Here is an 18,697-nt window from a genome sequence, read left to right as displayed (position 1 = left end):
CTGGCAGCCCGGGAAGGATGCCCGGCATGTCTGAGTGGTAAGCTGTGAGACCCCTCCAGAAGTTGTTTGGTTCTTGTGTGGGTCTTGTGGGGTGGAGTGGGCAAGAGGGCTGCACTTCACTGCCCCCCAGCGCCTCCAGACAATGTTTGCTCCTCACAGGTCTCACTTTGATGCCCAGATTCTGCTGAAACCTACTGCATCTCACCAGACATATTGCAGCATTTCTCCCCTGCTTTTCAACTTGAAAGATGTAACATGATTTAGGTTATCAGCTTTTGCTGGTGCTGGGTTTGGAAGCTGTGACCTTTTAACAAGGGTTTTGAATGTGATGGATGGTCAATGGGTCTGTGCATGAGGTTCATGGAGGTGTCCTCCCAAGCCACTCGGTGTGGCAGGACCTCTGCTTGAGCACTGTACTCAGTTTGAGGCACAACACTTCTGTAGGTACAGACTAGAGAGCACAGAGAAAAGCGTCAGGGAAGATGAGCATCTTGTACACATGGTGAGGAGGAAAGGCTGATGAGAGCCTGATGAGCTACAAGTCTTAGAGTGTGTAAAAGGTAATGTTCCAGTCATAGGTAAACAACCCTTTTCTGTTCCTTGAGTGGGACAAACAGGACACAGGACAGGACAGGACAGGAGGAAATAAAGGAAAAGGATCCAGGTCAGGCAGTAGGAGGTCTTTCCAAGAGTGCAGGGAAGCACTGGAAGGTCACTTGGAGAGCTGCTGTTGCTTAGAGGGCTTGAAAGGTCTCAACAAGCGTTGTTGCTCTTGGAGGGCAGGCAGAGGTGATCTTGTCAGGGGGTAGAGCATGAGGTGACCCTGAGAGACTCTTCTAAGGCTATTGTTTCTTTGGAAAGTGCTGAGTTTCTTTCTGGCTTGGGGTCCTTTTCTGTGTCTGGACACGGCACATTTGTGCTCTCTTGGAGAGAAAGTGCAACCATGCTGCCACTTCCATGGGGTGTGCTGGGAAAGCAAACACCACCCATCCTGGCTGCTGGGAAGCTGTTACACACTGCCCTCGTGGGTATGATCTGCAGGCAGTGCTGTGGCTGCAAGCTGGCAGCTGGCCTGGTCTCCAGTGTGCCTATCTCCACACAGCTTGCATCCTTCAGAGGCTCTGCTGCAGGAGCAGCTCAGAGGCTTCTACTTCTGCAGCTTTTCTGTCTTGGATCACTGCAAGACTGCTGCCAGCCCACCACCACGCAGTCAAGACCTGATGTTTTCTTGGGCCTTTTAATTCCAGCAACCCCATGGAAACCAAAGGATCCCATCCCTGTCCTCTCTCCACACACACAGAGGACTTTTTTCAAGGTTTCCTCCTCTTCCTTAGCCTGTCTCTCTTCCCAGGCTGATGAACTGGCAGGGTGCTTTGAAACCCATCAAGAAGTGGCCTCACCATCCCTGCTTGGCTCCTTGCTTTCAAGACTTCAAGAGGTGTCTGACAGCAGAGGTGGGTCTCCCAGTGTTCCAGAGAAGACTCTGGAAAAGAGTCTCTGCAGTGTTGCTGTTGAGCATTTGTAGATCATAGAATGGTTAGGGTTGGAAAGGACCTTAAGATCATCCAGTTCCTACCCCCTGCCATGGGCAGGGACATCTCACTCTAGACCATGTCACCCAAGGCTGTGTCCAGCCTGGCCTTGAACACTGCCATGGATGGGGCATTTACCACTTCTTTGGGCATCCCATTCCAGTGCCTCACCACCCTCACAGTAAAGAACTTCTCCTTAGATCTAACCTGAACTTCCCCTGTTTAAGTTTTAACCCATTACCCCTTTACAGACTCTAATGAAGAGTCCCTCCCCGGCATCCCTATAGCCCCCCCTTCAGATACTGAAAGGCTGCTATGAGGTCTCCACGCAGCCTTCTCTTCTCCAGGCTCAACAGCCCCAACTTTCTCAGCCTGTCTTCATACAGGAGGTGCTCCAGTCCCCTGATCATCCTCATGGCCCTTCTCTGGACTTGTTCCAACAGTTCCATGTCCTTTTTATGTTGAGGACACCAGAACTGCACACAATACCCCAGGTGAGGTCTCACAAGGGCAGAGTAGAGGGGCAGGATCACCTCCTTCAACCTGCTGGTCACGCTCCTTTTGATGCAGCCCAGGATACGGTTGGCTTTCTGGGCTTTGAGCACATGCTGCCTGCTCATGTTCATTTTCTCATCAACCAACACCCCCAAGTCCTCTGCAGGGCTGCTCTGAATCTCTTCTCTGCCCAACCTGTAGCTGTGCTTGGGATTGCTCTGACCCAGCTGTAGGGCCTTGCACTTGGCTTGGTTGATCTAAGGATTAAAGTCAGAGAGAACCACAGATCTCTTCATATCCAATTTTGACATGGTGGGGTCTGTATTTCATCCCAGCCTGTTCAGCCTGTGGTGTCCTTGGCAAAGTAATGCATTTTCCAGAGCAGCAGCAGTTTTGGACCCGAGAATGCATCAAGGTGGAGACTTTCCCACTTCCCTGATCATCTGCTCCTGCTGTCGATCACCCTGGTGGAAATACCATCTTCCTTGCCTGGTTTCTCCTTGCAGGCAGTAGTTTTGTCTTTTCTACCAGCAAGTACTCTTTTATCTTCTGATAACTCACATCTTACCACCTGATAGCAGCACATCAGCCCTCTGCCACCAGCTCACAGGGAGCCATCTCTCTGTGTAGCAGGATTTCAGTTGATTTTACAGTATATTTGTTTGGGCTTGGTTGCAGCCTGTGGCACTGTCCAGATGGTGCAGCTGATCATTTTGCCACTGTGTTAATTGGCAATCCATCTTTGACATCCTCTGATCATGAGAACATGCTTCTTAAACCAAATCTCTTATAGATGCTGGAGATCCTGTAGATGTTGTTGCTACTCAAAGCTAAGTATAAAATAACCAGCCTGCCTTAAGGCTGCATGGAGCGGTGCCAGCACCCTTTGCAGTGAGATCTGTCCTCAGCTGCTCCCCTCCTGCCTCTGCTGTGTGCTGGGAATGGTGCAGAGCATTGCTGCTGCTGTGCCCAAGTGAGCATCCTGCTTGGAGGGCGGCAGGGCTCAGTGCTGCCTACACAGCCAGAGCACCTATGCCCAGGACCACACAGCAGTGATGGCTGGGGCTGCACCCAGGTCTGCATCAGCACAGCTAGGCAGGTTCTGGTGTCTGGGAGCTCTCACCTACTCCCTGGCCAGCAAACATCACTCATGTGCGTGCTCCCAGTTGCAGGTAGGATTTCCCCACTGGGGTTGCAGGCACATCCATGCAGCCCCAACAGGGAACCATACTGGCATGGACCTGTGGGGGCACTGGTGACCTCCCCTGACCAGGAGCCTCAGGGCAGGCTGGGTGAGCAGGTCCTTGCCAGGCAGAAGATGCAGGACTGACCTTTGGTGGTGGCACAGCCAACGCTGTCCCCTGCCTCCTTCCTTTCCTGAGCTGGATGCAACAGTCCTTGAGCTCTCCACCACACCTGCTCCAGCCAGAGTCCTAGAGTCCCATGGAGGACACAGGCTTGGCATCTTCCATCCCTGGTGGGCAGGCACTGACTGCTCCTCTCTAAACCTGGTGCCTGGCCAAGCTCAGATGCCTTTTCCAAAGCTGGAGGCTCTTCTCCACCGGGCTTACGGTCTGGGAAGAGGTGGTGGTGCCAGACACAAGGCCTTGGTCTGTTTGTTCTGGAGATCTGCAGGAGGTGGCAGTGCAGCCCCCCACTGTCCCCTGTCTGCTGGAGGAGTGGGGTTTGGTGTCCCTTCCATGCCTGCCTGCCTCTGAAGAACTGGACATAGAAGAGCTTGCTCTGAAGACCTGTTTGGGGTCTCCTAGCCACCGTGGAGAAGAACCCAATGTCCTTTATGTGGCAGCCTGCAGGACAGCCCTTGCAGGAGAGCTAATGCCTACCTCTGCAGTGGCTGCTGCAGCAGAGGATGTGAGCGTATATTTGAAAGCATTTAAAGACCTGTCCTCATCCCAGAACGTGTGAGCAGAGCTGCTCTGGCAGGAGTAAAAGGCCCCTGAACTGAAGCAGGGTTCCTGTTACTGGGGAAGAGCACTGGGACCTAGCCAGTGCTCCTTGCTAATGGGAGAAGCTGCACAGGGCCCCATCTCACGGGGTAAACAACATCTCTCTCTGAATTAGACATGTACATGTGTGCTCAGATTGGGCTTGCACTCCGTGCTCCCTTGGTGGAGTTGTCTTATGGGAAGGAGCCCTCCCAGTACTGGCACGCTTCCTCTGTGGTACTGATGAAGAGAGGAGCAGATGCTGCAGTGAGTCTGCAGGAGAGCTTGAGGGGCTCTGCCTGCCGTGGGTCTGGTTTGGCCAGGAGAAGCACCCTGCAGGTAGGTGTCAACCTGAGCGTGTTGGGAGACTCTTGTGCCAGCTGAACAGTCCTGCAGTGTGCAGGACTCAGATTTAAACCCTTGGGTGGGCAGGGTGAAGGAACCTGCAGCTGAGTGGTATCTCAGGGGTCAGCTGCCCTTGTATGCTGCTGGGGAGAGGCTTGGGGTCACCACTCCGGAGCCCACTACCCCAGCAGTCTCCCATGGCTCGGACTGCAGTGTCTTTTGCAAGCATTTGTCTGGAGTGGGCCAACTGAACAGCAACAGCCACGATGAGTAGATGTTTCTAGACCATTGACCAGGCACTAGCTACCCTTCCAGTGTTGGTGCTAGCACGTCAAGAGGGCTGGTGCACAGTCTGTGTATATATACACACAGGTATAAGTGGCCCCTGATCACCCCTGTGAAGGTCTTCACTTGTATCTGGTGTGCCAGATCTGCCTGTATAGTGATGCTTCAGTAGCCAAACCCGAGTCCTCTCTTTCAGTGTGTATAGGGTCAGAAAGGAGATGGGGCAACACTGAAACCTGCAACTCAGCTTCTTGGGTCTCCAGCATATGTTCTCTGCACTGGGCAGATGGCCATGGGCTTTCCCTGTTGAAGAAGGGGTGGGAAATTGGTCTATTTTGTTCCAAGTAGAGACCATGGCTGTGGGCAGATGGCCATGCATCCTGGGTGCTGCTGGCTAAAAGCTGTCACTGCTTTTATTTGAGGGGAGCAGTCTCAGTGGTCAGTAACTAGCCCCGCACACAGCTCAGCCCAAAGGCTGCCTGTCTGGTATCCTGCTCTTTGTGCTCCAGGCACAGAGCAGGGCCGCTGACTGCTGTCCCCAGTGTCACAGTGACAGCAGGGCAGAGGGCATGGCTGCCATCCCCAGTGCTGGCCTGCAGCAGTGGGCATGGTGGCATGGTGGTGAGGGCACAGACGTGGCTGCCTTACATAGCAGGATCACTGTGGCAGGGCTGAAACCCTTCCCATGGACTGGAAGATTCAGGCTAAAACATTTCTGTCCAGTAACTGCCCAATGCCAGCACAGGGCAGGACAAGCCACTGCACGAGATGCCACAGCTTGGGGTGTCCCCAACAGCAGTGCTTGGCCCCTAACAGGGCTGGTGGGATCACATAACAAAGTGTTTCTGATCTCAAGAGTTGCTCCTCAGGAACCACGAGGCAATGCTGGCATCTCCTTGTCATTTGTGCTCAAGCAGAGTGAGCTGCTGGCCCAGTCTGGGGTTACCACTTGAGCCAGTTGCTGTGACCCCATGGATGCCAGTGTCTTCAAGAGGAGAGCAGCAAAACACACACGTGGCTGGTCTCTGCATGGCCACTGCCTGGTTCTGGCGGCACAGGCGTCGTGTCCCATCTCTCTCCAAAGTGTTTGTGTGCATAGTGCCCACCGTGGCATTTATCCTCGGGTCTTGGGGTCGGTAGACTCTGAGTGTAGCAAACTGCCTGGCTGTTTGATTGACACTTTTTGGGAGGGTGGGGAGAAGTGATGGTTTCCTGCTGTACTGTGTGAATCTGCCGTTTATCCCAGCTGTGCACAGGTAAGTGTGCATCCAGGCAGAGGCTGTCTGGGGCACTGGGCTCCTCGGAGGCTTCCTGGCTGCCTCTGCAGCGCTGGGTTTATGCTGCTTGTCTGTGTGCCTTGCAGGCTCTGAAAAGGAAGCCGGACCTCTTCCTGTGTAGCAACCTGGATGTCAAAGCAGTGTTTCAGTGTGGTGAGTACCACGCTCCAAATCACTCTGCAGAGAAGCCAGGCCCACTCCTCTGGAGCTGGGCACAGACCAGCCAGGGGTGGGGGACCACAGGGCTGATTTGGGATGGCATGTAGGGTTTCTGGCTGCTAACCTGAGCAATTTCTGCCTTCAGGTGTCCTTTCACTCAAGTTCCCAGAGGCCCCAACAGTCAAAGCATCCTGTGGCTTTTTTGTGAGTATCCTAGCATCGTATAGCCCCCCCCAGGAGCTGGGAGGGCAGGAGCAGGGCTGAAGGTTGGCTATGGAGCCTGCTATGGCACTGATCGGGCTGGACTCTGTGTTGCAGACAGAGTTGCTGCCCCGCTGTGGAGAGATCGCCCCCGTGGGACAGGTCGTGCATGAGAATGGCAAAGTGCTGCTGCAGGCAGTGCTGGAGGTGAGAGACGCCAGGGTCACAGAGCTTTGGGCTCTATTCCTGAGCAGCATCTTTGCTGAGCTGTGATCAGGCAGCCCAGCAGTATGGGTGGGTGCAGGCAGGGTGACAGGGTCTGTCTGCTCTGTGGCAGGGTGTCGGTGGCCAGGCTTCCCGCAGCCTCATGGATCACTTCGCAGAAATCCTCTTTGCCTTGAACAAGCACTGCTTCAGCTACCTGAGCGTCTGGATCAAGGAAGCCATGCAGGAGGATGGCTTTCCCTCGGCTCGTGTCAGCCCTGAGCAGAAGGAGACCTTCAGTCAGCAGATCCTCAGGTTTGTGTGCCCTCACTGTGGCAGCTGTGTCCCACAGGATGTGGTGGGCCTGACCCCCTCTGTGTGGCCTCATGCATCCCTCCTGCTTCATTTTTGTCCTCTCCCTCCGTCTTAGCAGAGAGCGTGTGAACAAGCGGCGAGTGAAGGAGATGGTGAAGGAGTTCACCCTGCTGTGCCGAGGGCTGCATGGCACAGAGTACACAGCAGACTACTGAGCAACTGGCCAGGACCGTGGACAATTTGCCTGGACCAGCTCTTCCCTGCAAGGAAGTCCCCTCATCCGCCCCACCCTGCTGCAGTACGGCTCATAGAATAACCCTCCACCTAGAATTAACCCACTCAGGACACTCCTCAGCTAGATTTGGTGGCTGCATCTCGTTGTCAGCATCTTTGTTCCCCCCAGCATGCTCCCCCCTCACAGGGGACAGGAGTGCCGGTGGCAGGAGGCGGCAACAGGGAGGAGGAAGCCTGGGCAGGACTGCCCCGCACCCGGGCTACCAGCCCTTCCCTGGCACTTCCCCATGGGTGCCCGTGCCCACAGCGGGGAGGCTGCCCCTGTGCCCATGGCAGTGGCTGGCTGGGCGGGGGGGGTTGCCCCCTGCTTTTATTTGTATGTGTGTGGTTGGGAGGGGGGAGGCCCTGCACCTAATTATATTAAGAATATTTCTACGTTGTGGCTGTCGTTATTGTGGTGACTGGACTCTGCCTGCATCTTGCCTCTAGGGAGGAGGCTAGTGAAGGCACCTGTATCAAGGCTGGGGTGCCTCAAAGCCTCCTGCCCCTCCTGGCTAATGGGAGGGATGCAAAAGCAGCCCATACATGCTTCCCATGCTCTCCTGCCTGGCATGGAGTAGGAACAATCCTGCCCCACATGAAAGGGGTGACGCTCCATCCCCACTGAATATGGAGTTCTCCCTGCAGTACAGTATATGTGTGCCCCACTCCTCCTCAGATCAGGTGAGGAGCTTGCTCAGTCAGAGCCTTCTCCCTGTTGCCTTAACTCCCCAGCCCAGCTTGTGAACAGGCTTTCATTTCTGGGTGGTCCCAGGTCTGGGCTTCTGTTCTCTTGGCCTGGTTTTAGCTGACAGTCCCAGAGTGGGCTAGGGGATGTCAACAATCTGTGTTTTCACTCTGGGACACCTGGTATCACTCCCGTGTTCCTCAGCCCATGTTTTATTCTAGGACTCACAAGTCCTTTTCAGTTCAGATTCAGTTAGCAGCTGTAGCCTACAAAAGCTTCGCTCCCTGGTGCTACAGGCTCGTGCGGAGCAGTCACCTTTCCATGTAGGACCAAAGCTGCCCTGCACTGGGGAGCCCTTGAGGCTGTGTCTGGGCAAAGCACCTTGCCTGGCCCTCCTGCTGTGAGCACCAGGGTGCTGCTGGCATCCTCAGAAACACAGGCAACTCCTGCTCTCCCACCACGGTACTACTGACTGAAGGCTGCATCCAGCACAGGGCCAGATGGTGGCAGATCCAGACTCCTGTGAGACCCCATCGGTCCAACACATGGTGGCAGACCATGCCTGGGCTCCCACATGGCCCTGCTCCTGGCTGGCTGTCAACGCTGCTACCGGATCAGGACTGCTCACGCCCCTCGTCCTCGTAGGCAATGGCAATCCCTCGTCGGCCCTGCACAGCCTTGGAAACGGGTGTCTGTCCCAGCTGTTGCTCCAAGCCCCGCCAGCTGCGGGACTCCAGGAAGGAGGCTATGAGGAGATAGAAAGGGAATTGTTACTGGGAGCAGAGAAGGCAGCAGTGCCCCTGCACTGGGGCTCAGCCCCAGCATGAAATCGAATCACAAACCAGCAGGGCTGATCTCTGCAAGAGCATTTGTCTGGTCCCTGCAGGCTAGGGCAGTGCTGGGGCTCAGCTGTGAGGCTGAGGGCTCGCAGAGGTGGGTGGCACGCATCTCCCCCGTGATGAGTGAGAGATCAGGAACGGCCTCTGCTGCAGGAATGGCTGGTGGGAGCTCAACATGTCCATAGGCACCTGTCAGAAAACAGTAACATTAGCCTGGTGCTCACGTCTATCCTCTGGCCAGCTCAGAGCAGCAGGAACTGCAGCCTCCATGCAGGGAAGCAAGGCAGGATGTGCCCCAGGAGGGTGCTGGGAAGCTGGTTTTAGCTATTACCTGGCAGCAGGTCTCGGAAGTCAGTGAGGTAATTCCCTGTCCATTCACGAGCTGGATTACAGGCCAGTTCCAGCTCATAGGGGGTTACAACAGGCCGGTAGAAGTCACTAGAGTCTAGCAAGGAGTTCTGAGCACAGGCCACCAGGACAAAGACATCCACCTCCAGGAAGTTGGCCAACTTGGCAGGGTTTGGCTTCCCCACAGCCAGTGTGTAGCTGCGCTTGCCAGCCCGGCGCAGCAGCTCCCGGAGGTGCTGCAGCACATCCAGGTAGCCTGCCACACCAAGGGTGCCCACCAGGATGCCCACCACTCGGGCATCCCGGGCCCGCTCCACCAGGTAGAGCCGTCGCATCAGGGCACGGTTGACATTGAGGGTCTCCTGGCGGCCACAGTTGGTGGTGGGGTCAAAGGAGCTGAAGGAGCAGCGATTCCAGGTCAGCATGAAGTTGGTAAGGGTCAGGCCCTCGGTGCCCACAAAGAACATGGCACAGTCCTGCAGCCCTCCCGGTGCCTCCACCAGGAACTGGCGACCAAACTGCCGCTCCTCCCCAGGCAGTGCAGGAGCAGGAGGGTCTCCATACACCACCCTGGAGAAGATGATATTGGGATACTCGGGGCACAACTGCTGCTCCAGCTCACCTGAAGGAAGATAGGAGAATAAAACGTCCACAGATCCAACCCACAGATGGGACAGCAGATTGGGCTCGAGGAGGGAAATCAAGCCTCACAGCGTGGCCCGCGTGCCTGCTCCCCCTGCGGCAGCTCTGCAGAGAGCAGAGCAGCGCCAGAGGCCCCCTCCCTGACCCCGAGCACTCACCCATCGCATGGGCATAGACCACATCGCTCAGCACCACCACACGACTCTGCCGGTCGGCGTAGAGCTCCCGAAAGGCCTCTGCGCAACGCCCGATATCCAGGGGCTGTTTCCCGAAGATGTGCAGCACAGGGAGCTTCCTGCAGGGGCTGAGGCAGGCCGGGCCGTAGTGCAGCACCGCCTCGGCACACGCGTGCTCCGCGGCCACTTCGTCCACGCAGCAGCTGTGGGGAGAACCCGGTGTCAGACCGGCTCTGCGCCGCCGAGCTCTTCCCACTCCGGCCCTGCCAGGCAGGGGACACGCACCCCGTTCCTGCCCGCAGAGGAATGCCGGGACCCCGCACTGCCCCACACCGACCTGCCGTACGTGGTGTCTCCTAGGACATACACCTCAGCCCCCGTCTCCGCCTCCATCCGGGCCGCCACCGTCGCCGCGTCCACCAGGAGCTCGTCCGGCAACTGGAGGGCGACCTGGGGAAGGGGGAAAGGGGGTGAGGCAGCAGGGAGGGGAGACCCGCTGCCCCCGGCCTCCTCCGCCCCCGGCCCCGCTCACCTTGCGGAACCCGCCGTCCCGTACGAAGGCGGCGGCCCGGCCCATCTCGTAGAAGCCGTCGAGGTCGCCCCGCGGTGCCGGTGGTGGCGCCGCCGGGCCCAGCTCCCGCCTCAGCACAGCTTCCCCGTCGCTGCTGAAGGCTGTTGCCATGGTGCCGCGGAACCAGGCGCGCCACACGAGCGCCTCTCAGCCTGCTTCCGGGAGAAGGCCCCGCCCCCCCGGCCGCGAAAATCCCGCCCCTGGTAAAGCGGAGCCTATCGCGCCTCACGGCATGGCGGAGGAGGAGAAGAGCAGCCAATTGGAAGTGGTCTTTTTTTTCGCGGTGTGTTATGGTCTATGTAGTTTCTTTGCATCTGTCAGGCCCGGCAACCAATAAGCATGCGCTATGGAGGCGGTAACGTCACGCTACTCCCGCCCGGGCGCTGCGGTTCCGTTCACGTGTGCGCCCGGTCAGGTGACGCGCGCGCTGCGGCCCGCTCGGCTCCCGGTCGGTCCCGTCCCGTCCCGTCCCGCCGCCGCCATGACGGGGCTCGCGTTGCTGTACTCGGGGCTCGGCCTCGCCTTCTGGACCACGATGTTGGGCGTCGGTCAGCGCCGGGGCTGGGGTCACCGACAGCGGGGGGTCGCGGGGACGGTCTGTGGGGCGGGGGTTGTGGGGCAAGAGGGGGTCTGGGCACTGCGGTTTGGGCTCGGAGAGGGGCTGTGGTGTGGAAAAGGAAGGGGGAAGGGGGGGGCGCAGCACTGACACGTCCCCGGTGGTTGAGCTACTCACGGGAGGAGGTGGGAGGGCTGGCCTGTGGCACCGGAGCGCTGCTGTGGGGCTCCTCAGGCTGCATGTCACCCCATGGTGCTCTCGGCTGCTTCCTCGGGGGGTTTGGACCCCCAGCAGTGTCGTGTAAATGTCACATACCCTTGGACACGCGGCTTTTGGTGCTCTGAGCCTGTCCGGCTTGAACAGCCCATCTGCTTCTCTGTGTGTGAGAGAGGAGGACGGCGCTGGTGCCAGTCAAGTGTTTGGTTTGGGTTTGGCAGACCAGGGGAGGTAAAGGCAGGTGCTTGTTTCTCTAGGCTGTGACAGTGGACGTTTGCCTCCTGCTTTGCCACAGCATAAGTAAAGGTGCAGTTTTGTCCAGATGATTGCAGAGCTGGTGTGTGGCTGTGCTGCAGCTTGTGGCAGCCCAGGCTTTGCTGCTGATCCCATCGGGCACAGGGGCACTGAGGACTGCCTGTGGAGTAGTGGATAGATTCTGTGCTGCAGCTGCTGGTTATTTCCTTTTTCAGTGCAGGGTGAAGCGGCCACAACCCAGGTAGAGGCTGAGAAGACCTTGGCTCCTGCCTCAGTGTTTGGGTGAGGGGAGAGACCAAGTCAAAAGCGGAGTGTGTCTCACTCCCTCATGTTTCTCGGGCCTGGTGAACCCAGTGCCGGGGTCAGGGCTGCCTTACTGGGTGCTCTGAATCATGGGCTCACACCAGTGCAAACTTGGCTGTTGGAAAATCTCAACGAGCTGAACCCAGATATTCTTAACTTCCCCTTCCCTGCTCTAATCCCTTTGTAGAGAAGGCATGAGCAGGAAGTGGTCTTGCTCGATGCACTGTTGCAGTGGTGTTTCTTTAGTGCTTTCTCTCCTTGTCCTGAGCCCTACTTTGGTGCTCTGATCCTGTTGCCCTGACTCTTTTCTGTCCTTATGGCTACAGGGCTGGGAGCCAGAACTCACAGGAAAGTGTCTTTCACCCTGTTCCTCTTGTATATTAATCCAAGGCTACACCTGCTCTTGAAGAGGTATAAGATGCCCTCAGGATCTGCCCTGAGCTGGTTGTAGCTCTTCTTTGCTACTCCTGGGGAGTGAGGGCAGGTGGGGCTGGTTGGGTTCAGTTCCTGCTCCACCAGCCAAGCAGCAAAGCCAAAACACAAGTCACAGACTGGCCGGGCCCAGCACAGTGGAGATCACCCCTGAAGGTCACCAGGCATACAGGCTGGGATGTGGCTTCCCTCAACGCTCCCTGGCCATCCTTCACTGTTCCTCCTTTGTGTGCGTTGCTGCAAGGGAGAGGGCACCCTGATTCTGCTCCGGGAGGAGTGACGAGCATCACCCCTTCCCATTTCTGGGCCAGCTCACCCAGCAGCGCTTGTATATTGTGAGGGGGGTGCTGAGCCCCTAGTGTGAGGTGTAACACACAGGGATGATGGCGACATCCCTGCTGTAAGGGCAGGTCTCCTTATGCTGCACTGCCAAGGCCCTCACATGGGATGAGTTGTCCTGCAGGACATGTTTTGTGGCCTCTTTGCTGCTTTTAAGCACATCAGAAGTCTCCCATTTTATCTTTTCTTGGCTTTTCACAGGGCTGGCATCACACAGCCACTGGCTCTGGTCAGCAATGGTAAAGGCATCTCTTTGCCCTCCTTATCTGGTGTGGAGCAGACAGTGCCAATGCTGTCTGTGCTTATCTGTCCCTTAGGGCTGGGTCACCCTCTCTTTTCCAGCTGTGCACAGTGAGGAGTGTGAAGAGCAAGTGTCTCTTCTGGTCTATAGCTGGTTTTCCTGCTCAAGAGCTCAGACCAAGGCAGGGTTTTGGTGCACTTTGTGCTTAGGCTGTGCAGCGATGCTGGGTGTGACTCCCGGCTGCTGTTCAGCATGGGAGAGGAGCACTCAGGGTACAGCAGGGCAAGCTGTCCTTGTATCCCTTCCTGGAAAGGAAGAGCTTGTCTGGGTTTCTCAGGGCTGTGCTTTGGTGTCTTCCTGCCTGTGTTGGAATATGATTTATCTGGAAATGACTAACCCTGGGGGGGAATGCTGAGGGCAACAGGCATGTCTTGAATGTCCACAGCCTTGGAAATGTGGGTGCTGAGGGGCAGCTGCAGCTTCTGGTGTTGATGGGATCCTGGATGAACAGCACAGACCATGGTGTGATGGTGACGGAGCAGCATGTGATGGTCAGTCAGGGCACAGCCTTGCTCCTCTGTGAGAGAAGAGCTCACAGCTGATCACTATGTGCCATGGCTCTCCATCAGAGTTCAGCTGTTGGGAGATGTGGATGGAGGCCATGTTGGGGCTCAGGGCTGTGGATTTGTCATCGCCAACACCAGGACAGGGTTGCCCTTGAACCCCTGTAGCCTAGCACAGCCTCTGGGTGTTCCGCAGGGTCAGGGAACAATGGATGCAACAACCACTGTGATCCTCTGCTGGGTGAGGACTGGAGTATCACAGTCTGGGCTGTAATATCACATGTCTGGGCTGTCTCTGTCCTGAGCTCATGTGGGAGTGCTAGGATCAATGGGTTTGGATTTTGGGGGGGGGGAAACGACACAGACACCCTTCCTCACAGCTCTGCATGCCTGAGCCAGTCTTTTCAGTAGCCCATCTGTATGCTGTGTTGTGCTCCTGGGCCTCTGCTGTGGCAGTTCAGAGGTGTGGGAGGAAACAGCAGTGCCAGGAGGTCGCAGGTGCCTGTCTGAAGGTTTCTGTGTCACTCTTGCTTTCCAGGGATCTGCTACACAATATTTGACCTGGGCTTCCGCTTCGATGTGGCCTGGTGAGTTCCCTGTGAATACTGTTATCCTCAGGGCTGTGTGAGGAGATGGGCAGTGTTGGCAGTGCCTGCAGGGAACAGCACTTGCTTTTGAACAACAGGCAGTGATCGTTCCTCACAAGGCAATAAGAGCTATAGTGAGCGGTGCCTCTGCTCTGTGTGAGGCAAGATAGATGCAGCACGTCATATGTATGTGTGGCTGGCTCCATACAGGGTCCTGGTGCAGCCATTACTGCCTTTCCCAGCCCAGGCTTCCCCTTCACAGTAAAATTCTGTGAGGAAGATCTGTCTATGCAGACAGTCTGCTGGTTGGCAGAGAGAGGCTCTTGTGTCCACTGTCTGGCAATACCCAACCCATTGTGGGCTGCATGACTGAGTGGGGGGCACCTGTTTTGGGGCTGTGCACCATGACTAAGGGGCTCACCCTGTGTGCTAACTCGGGGCACTTCTTCCTTTCCAGGTTCCTGACTGAGACCTCACCCTTCATGTGGTCCAACCTGGGCATTGGCCTGGCCATCTCCCTATCAGTGGTGGGAGCTGCCTGGTGAGTGGGGCTGGCTCTTCAGCAGGCTCCTGCTGTCCCACCTCAGTAGGTGTGCATACACTGTGGTTTTCCCACAGCAGAGCAGGGGCAGAACAGCATGTGCATGCAGGGGTGTGGAGCTGTGTGGGTCATCACAGCAGTGGGGCCAGGTTGCTGTGCTCCTGGGATGTCTCAGCAGATCACCTTACAGATGGCGGCACGGAGGCAGGGACAACCTTGGCTCTCTGGAAGCCGTACACCTGAGCCCAGGCCATGCAGTGGTGGCTCTTGTGCCCCAGCAGTTCTGCTGGTGTAGATGGTGGAGTCTGGGACCACTTGTACCCTGGGGTTGGACAGGTCAAGTCTGCAGTGTCCTGCAGCTGCATGCCCCGTTCTTTGCTCAGCTGGAAGATCCTGGTTTCCCTATTGAATCTTTCTGTGAGTGCCAGATCCTCCACCAACCACCCTTCTCTGCCACAGGGGGATTTACATCACTGGTTCCAGTATCATTGGTGGTGGAGTCAAAGCCCCTCGGATCAAAACCAAGAACCTGGTGAGGTAAGCACAGACCTGGAGTTCATGCTCATGCTGTGCCTGAGTAGGCCAGGTCCCAGCCTGGTGCGGAGGCTCCTGTCCTATCTCTAGCTGGGTGCTGCTGGCAGACTGTTCCTTGCTGAGCTGCTGATGCTGTTTGCTCTCAAAACAAAGAGCTCTAAAGGAGCCAGAGCGCTGCCTTGAAGAGTCACTGTGTGATATCATGCAGTGAATAAGCCCAGTGTGTTCAAAACAAACACCCCGAGATCACACTTCCTGCCCCAGGAGAGGGTTCCCCTGGCCAGACCTTGCACAGCCTTTCCCCTAAGGAGCAGAAAGGGGCTGGTGGAGGGCAAGGCTCCCCAGGCCTGGTTCCCACAGGGCTGTTGCTGCTTATTCAGGTGGCACAGTGCGACCAGCACCCAGCCTTTCTGTTTGGCAGTTCCCCCTTGTTTCAGGGGAAAGCAGCGGGTAGGCTGCCTTGCCTTTCTGCCCTTGGTAGCAGTGGGGCAGGCTTAGATATGGCTCGGGGGAGGTCTGGCTGCTGGCTGGCTGGGCATGAAGTGGTGGAGGCTGCTCTGGGACATTGTCCTTAGACTTTGCCTTTCTCCCACAGCATCATTTTCTGTGAGGCCGTGGCCATCTATGGGATCATCATGGCAATTGTCATCAGTAACATGGCTGAGGTATGGGCTGCCCCTGTGGGCCACAGTGGAAATGGGCAACTGGGTGCAGGCCAGTGTTGTAAGCACTGGTCTTGTGGGAGCTTTGGCCACTGTTGTGGCGCTGCAGGCCCTTGGGTTGGTGGTCTGTGCAGTGGTTCTTGTGTACGCTGAAGAGCGGGTTGGGGAGTACACACAAGGCAGGTGTCATGAAGCCACTCAGGGACATGGATGCAGGGACCAGCTCTGGCCAAAATGCAGTGGCCTCGTGCTGTACGGGGAGCAGGGACCTCTCCCAGACACCATGAACTTGCCATTAACCCAGCCCCTCCGCTTTCTCTCAGCCTTTCACTGCAGTCATCCCAGAGGAGATTGGAGCCAGGAACTACCACGCAGGTAAGGACTGCTTGGTCACTGTGAACTTTACGACACCTTGACTGTCACTTTCTGACCCACCTACTGTATGTGTCTGAAGGACAAGTGACTCCTCTGCCAAAAAGTGGCTTTTTAATTACCTTCTCAAGGCAATCCTGCGCCTTGCTGGGTGCTGTCACTTGCTGTTCTGGAGCTGCGGGAGCCAGGATGCAGCCAGGAGGACACTGCTGGGGCTTGGCAGTTCTGGCTCTCCCATCACCTGGAGGCAGAGCTGGTGCAGCATGCCCCAGGTGCAGGTAGAAGGGGGTTACCCCCTGCTCTCACAGTGTTTCTCTCTCACAGGTTTCTCCATGTTTGGGGCTGGCCTGACCGTGGGGTTGTGCAATCTCTTCTGTGGGGTCTGTGTGGGCATCGTGGGCAGCGGGGCTGCCCTGGCTGATGCCCAGAACGCCAGCCTCTTCGTCAAGATCCTGATTGTGGAGATCTTTGGCAGTGCCATAGGACTGTTTGGGGTCATCGTTGCTATCCTGCAGGTACCCGCCTCCTGGGGCCACCAGGCTTATATGAGCACAAGGTGCCTGACACCCTGAGTGCTCTTCAGCTCCAGGGAGACATCCTAGGCTCCAGCATCATGCTCTCCACTGGGACAGGGAGGCCACTCTCAGGGTTTGGGGTGGCACAGCTCTCTCCACAGTGTGCTGTGCCTGTGTGCAGTAGTGTGAACTCTTGATGGTCCCTCTGAGCAACTGTCACCGAGTGTGTCACCTTGGGTGTACCCTGTGTGATATGTGTCTTATCAGTGAGGTGATAAGCTGTCTGCAGCTTCTGGATGGTTCTGATGCTTGGGTGGAACTGGGGTGCTGGGCTAGGGCATGTGGGGCGCAGCCTAACCTCTTTTCTGTTTTTTTTCTTCCTAGACATCTAAAGTAAAAATGGGCAACTGAGCCCTGTTGCACCCAGCCTGTTCCAGCCCACCCCAAGAGGTGCTGTATATACTTATTTAATGTTTCTATCCTTGACTGGGGTGGGAGCTGCCCAGCAGCGGGAGCAGGAGCCTGGCTGTGTAGAGCCCCTTCCCGCCGACCCATCGGCCCTTCGGAAGAAACAAACTTCTCTGTGTGACAAATCCTGCCCCAGCAGCCTGGGCCCTGCTGCTGCGTGTCCCCGGTGTGTGTAGAACCTACCACCAGTGCAGTTCTGTGTCCGTGAAATAAATAATGGTTCTCGTCCAAAGATGTAGCTCCTCCTCTGCCCTGTGCACACCTGGGAGGCTTACAAGGAGCAAGTGCTGATTCAGGCTGTCCTGCTCAAGGTTCCCCTCTGGCAGAGTACCTGCTCTGCTCCAGGAGCCTGGTGGTGCTCTCCCTGTATGGGGTTAACCCTGCTGCCTCTCTGGGCTGTGGGAACTCTGGTATGTGGGAAAGCTCTGCTTTGCTGCCCAGAGCAGGTAGGAGGCTGCTGGAGCAGGCATCGGGCAGCTCCATGCTGCTTCTGCCAGGCTCCTACCAGCACTGGCACTGCCCCACACAAGGCATACTGGAGCCACAGGCACAAACTGGTTTGGGCTTTCGGCTCCCATCCAGGTAATTTAGCACACAGTGTCCATAGCCCCATTGTGTAGCTTGGGAGCACCAGAAGGACAGAGGAGCAAAGATCTTGCCCCTTCCAAGGCTGTCCTCCAACCAGCAACTCCCTCATGTGACTGCTGGCTGGATGCTGCTGGGTGTCCAGGCTCCCCATTCTGCTGTGTCTCTTGGTCCTGGGGATCCCTTGGCACCGAGGTCCTGGGGTGGGGATGCTTTGTGCTCCTCTGCTTCCCTCTCCCTGGCTGCGGTGAGTACAGCATGGGGAAGTGGCTGTGGAGAGCTGGGCCTGCAGCTCATCTGCTGCTTGGGGGAAGGGAAGAACAAGGTCCTCCTGCCTCCGCTCTGCAGAGAGCTTGGAGCCGATGCTTCTGCAGTCTGCTGTATCCAGCACAAGCCCTCATCCTGCTGTGCTGCCAGAACACCTTTGCAGGGGAGGCATTGATCCTCAGTGCTGTGAGTGCTGCTGCAGAATGGATATGCACCTGGAGCTGCCCATCTCTTTTCCCACCTGGATGTGACAGGCTGGGGCAGCGGTGGGGCTGCTGGAGCCATGGAAGGGTTTGCTCACAGCTGCTGATTTTTGCCCTTGGGTTAGGACAGCATGACCTCTCTGAAGTCTGCTGGCTCTGCTCCACATTGTCCTGCGTGTTTCGGGATAGCAGGGTGTTTCAGCCCTGGGTGTGGGGAAGACTGCTGGGGCAAACCAGAGCACTGCTCCTGCTGGCTGTCCTCTAGGGCTGGAAGCTGTGAGAGCAGCTCCATGTGCCCCACATAATGGCAGGGACATAAGCTGGGCCCTGCCTGCTCAGAAGAAAGGGTGTTGGGTGTTTTGCTCATCCCGTGCGAGGCCTGTACCCTCATCCTCTGGAATTGCTGCTGCTGGAGGCCAGGAACACCTGAAGGCCCTGGGAGCTGCAATCTCATCAGACCCACACCAGGCTCATGGTGCTGTATTCAGGAAGAAGGTACCTGTGCTGGTGGTATAAAGCTGCTCTATGGGTTACGAGCTGCCTTGAAAGGCTTACCTACTTCTCTTGGGGATGGGTCTTGCCTTGTCCTGCTTTGGCTTGATAGAAATCCACCCACTGTCAGAAATCTCCCTCTCTGAGGTGCTTTTGAGCCCTGCAAATCTCACCTGTGTGTATCACAGCCAGAACAGGCTCCAGACTTGCCCACAGACCTCTTATGAGGGCATGAGACCCACCAGGGCAGGGCTCATGGCATCTGGGGTA

General features: G+C 56.8%; 3 protein-coding genes across 6 annotated transcripts in view; 2 read left to right on the top strand and 1 right to left on the bottom strand.

The window, feature by feature from the left end:
- The window catches only part of IPO13 (importin 13), a 31,764-nt gene extending 24,327 nt beyond the window's left edge, over positions 1-7,437 (top strand). The window contains exons 16-20 of one of the 3 annotated variants that reach the window (XM_057425842.1): positions 5,967-6,033; positions 6,185-6,243; positions 6,358-6,447; positions 6,578-6,759; positions 6,878-7,437. In XM_057425842.1, coding sequence (XP_057281825.1) covers positions 5,967-6,033; positions 6,185-6,243; positions 6,358-6,447; positions 6,578-6,759; positions 6,878-6,974 — 495 coding nt within the window. In that variant the 3' untranslated portion in view covers positions 6,975-7,437. Of the gene's footprint in view, positions 1-5,966; positions 6,034-6,184; positions 6,244-6,357; positions 6,448-6,577; positions 6,760-6,874 lie in introns of those variants that run through there. The other 2 variants (XM_057425841.1, XR_008974457.1) reach the window with 2 other exon arrangements.
- A 72-nt stretch (positions 7,438-7,509) lies between these two features.
- Positions 7,510-10,443, bottom strand: DPH2 (diphthamide biosynthesis 2). The gene is made up of 6 exons (XM_057425840.1): positions 10,258-10,443; positions 10,063-10,175; positions 9,708-9,928; positions 8,891-9,529; positions 8,563-8,748; positions 7,510-8,465 (listed from the first exon to the last, which is right to left on the bottom strand). The coding sequence occupies exons 1-6, from the start codon at positions 10,405-10,407 to the stop codon at positions 8,335-8,337; spliced, it is 1,440 nt and encodes a 479-aa protein (XP_057281823.1). The 5' UTR covers positions 10,408-10,443; the 3' UTR covers positions 7,510-8,334.
- Positions 10,444-10,745: 302 nt separating this feature from the next.
- ATP6V0B (ATPase H+ transporting V0 subunit b) lies at positions 10,746-17,112 on the top strand. Of its 2 annotated transcripts, XM_057425896.1 has the most exons (8): positions 10,746-10,844; positions 13,740-13,788; positions 14,246-14,329; positions 14,789-14,866; positions 15,459-15,528; positions 15,849-15,900; positions 16,222-16,412; positions 16,797-17,112. In XM_057425896.1, the coding sequence occupies exons 1-8, from the start codon at positions 10,778-10,780 to the stop codon at positions 16,821-16,823; spliced, it is 618 nt and encodes a 205-aa protein (XP_057281879.1). In that variant the 5' UTR covers positions 10,746-10,777; the 3' UTR covers positions 16,824-17,112. The 2 variants fall into 2 exon arrangements, with proteins under 2 accessions (XP_057281879.1, XP_057281880.1); XM_057425897.1 differs by lacking the exon at positions 13,740-13,788 and having other exon boundaries at positions 10,750-10,844.
- The last annotated feature ends 1,585 nt before the right edge of the window (positions 17,113-18,697 follow it).

The sequence above is a fragment of the Pezoporus wallicus genome, unplaced genomic scaffold (assembly GCF_028554395.1).
Source record: "Pezoporus wallicus isolate ANWC-B61680 ecotype Strahan unplaced genomic scaffold, APGP_CSIRO_Pwel_v1 contig_13480, whole genome shotgun sequence".
In the NCBI taxonomy this organism is placed as follows: domain Eukaryota; kingdom Metazoa; phylum Chordata; class Aves; order Psittaciformes; family Psittacidae; genus Pezoporus; species Pezoporus wallicus.
This window is presented reverse-complemented; position numbering and strand designations above follow the sequence as displayed.

What these genes read in the sequence shown, in the direction of transcription:
- DPH2 (XM_057425840.1), bottom strand. Translation starts at nt 10,407, where the DNA reads ATGGCAACAGCCTTCAGCAGCGACGGGGAAGCTGTGCTGAGGCGGGAG. An exon ending in GGTCTATGCCCATGCGATGG is followed by an intron (nt 9,530 to 9,707) that starts GTGAGTGCTCGG and finishes ATCTTCCTTCAG; the next exon opens with GTGAGCTGGAGCAGCAGTTG. An exon ending in CTTCCGAGACCTGCTGCCAG is followed by an intron (nt 8,749 to 8,890) that starts GTAATAGCTAAA and finishes GTTTTCTGACAG; the next exon opens with GTGCCTATGGACATGTTGAG.
- ATP6V0B (XM_057425896.1), top strand. Translation starts at nt 10,778, where the DNA reads ATGACGGGGCTCGCGTTGCTGTACTCGGGGCTCGGCCTCGCCTTCTGG. An exon ending in AAAACCAAGAACCTGGTGAG is followed by an intron (nt 14,867 to 15,458) that starts GTAAGCACAGAC and finishes TTTCTCCCACAG; the next exon opens with CATCATTTTCTGTGAGGCCG. An exon ending in AGCCAGGAACTACCACGCAG is followed by an intron (nt 15,901 to 16,221) that starts GTAAGGACTGCT and finishes TCTCTCTCACAG; the next exon opens with GTTTCTCCATGTTTGGGGCT.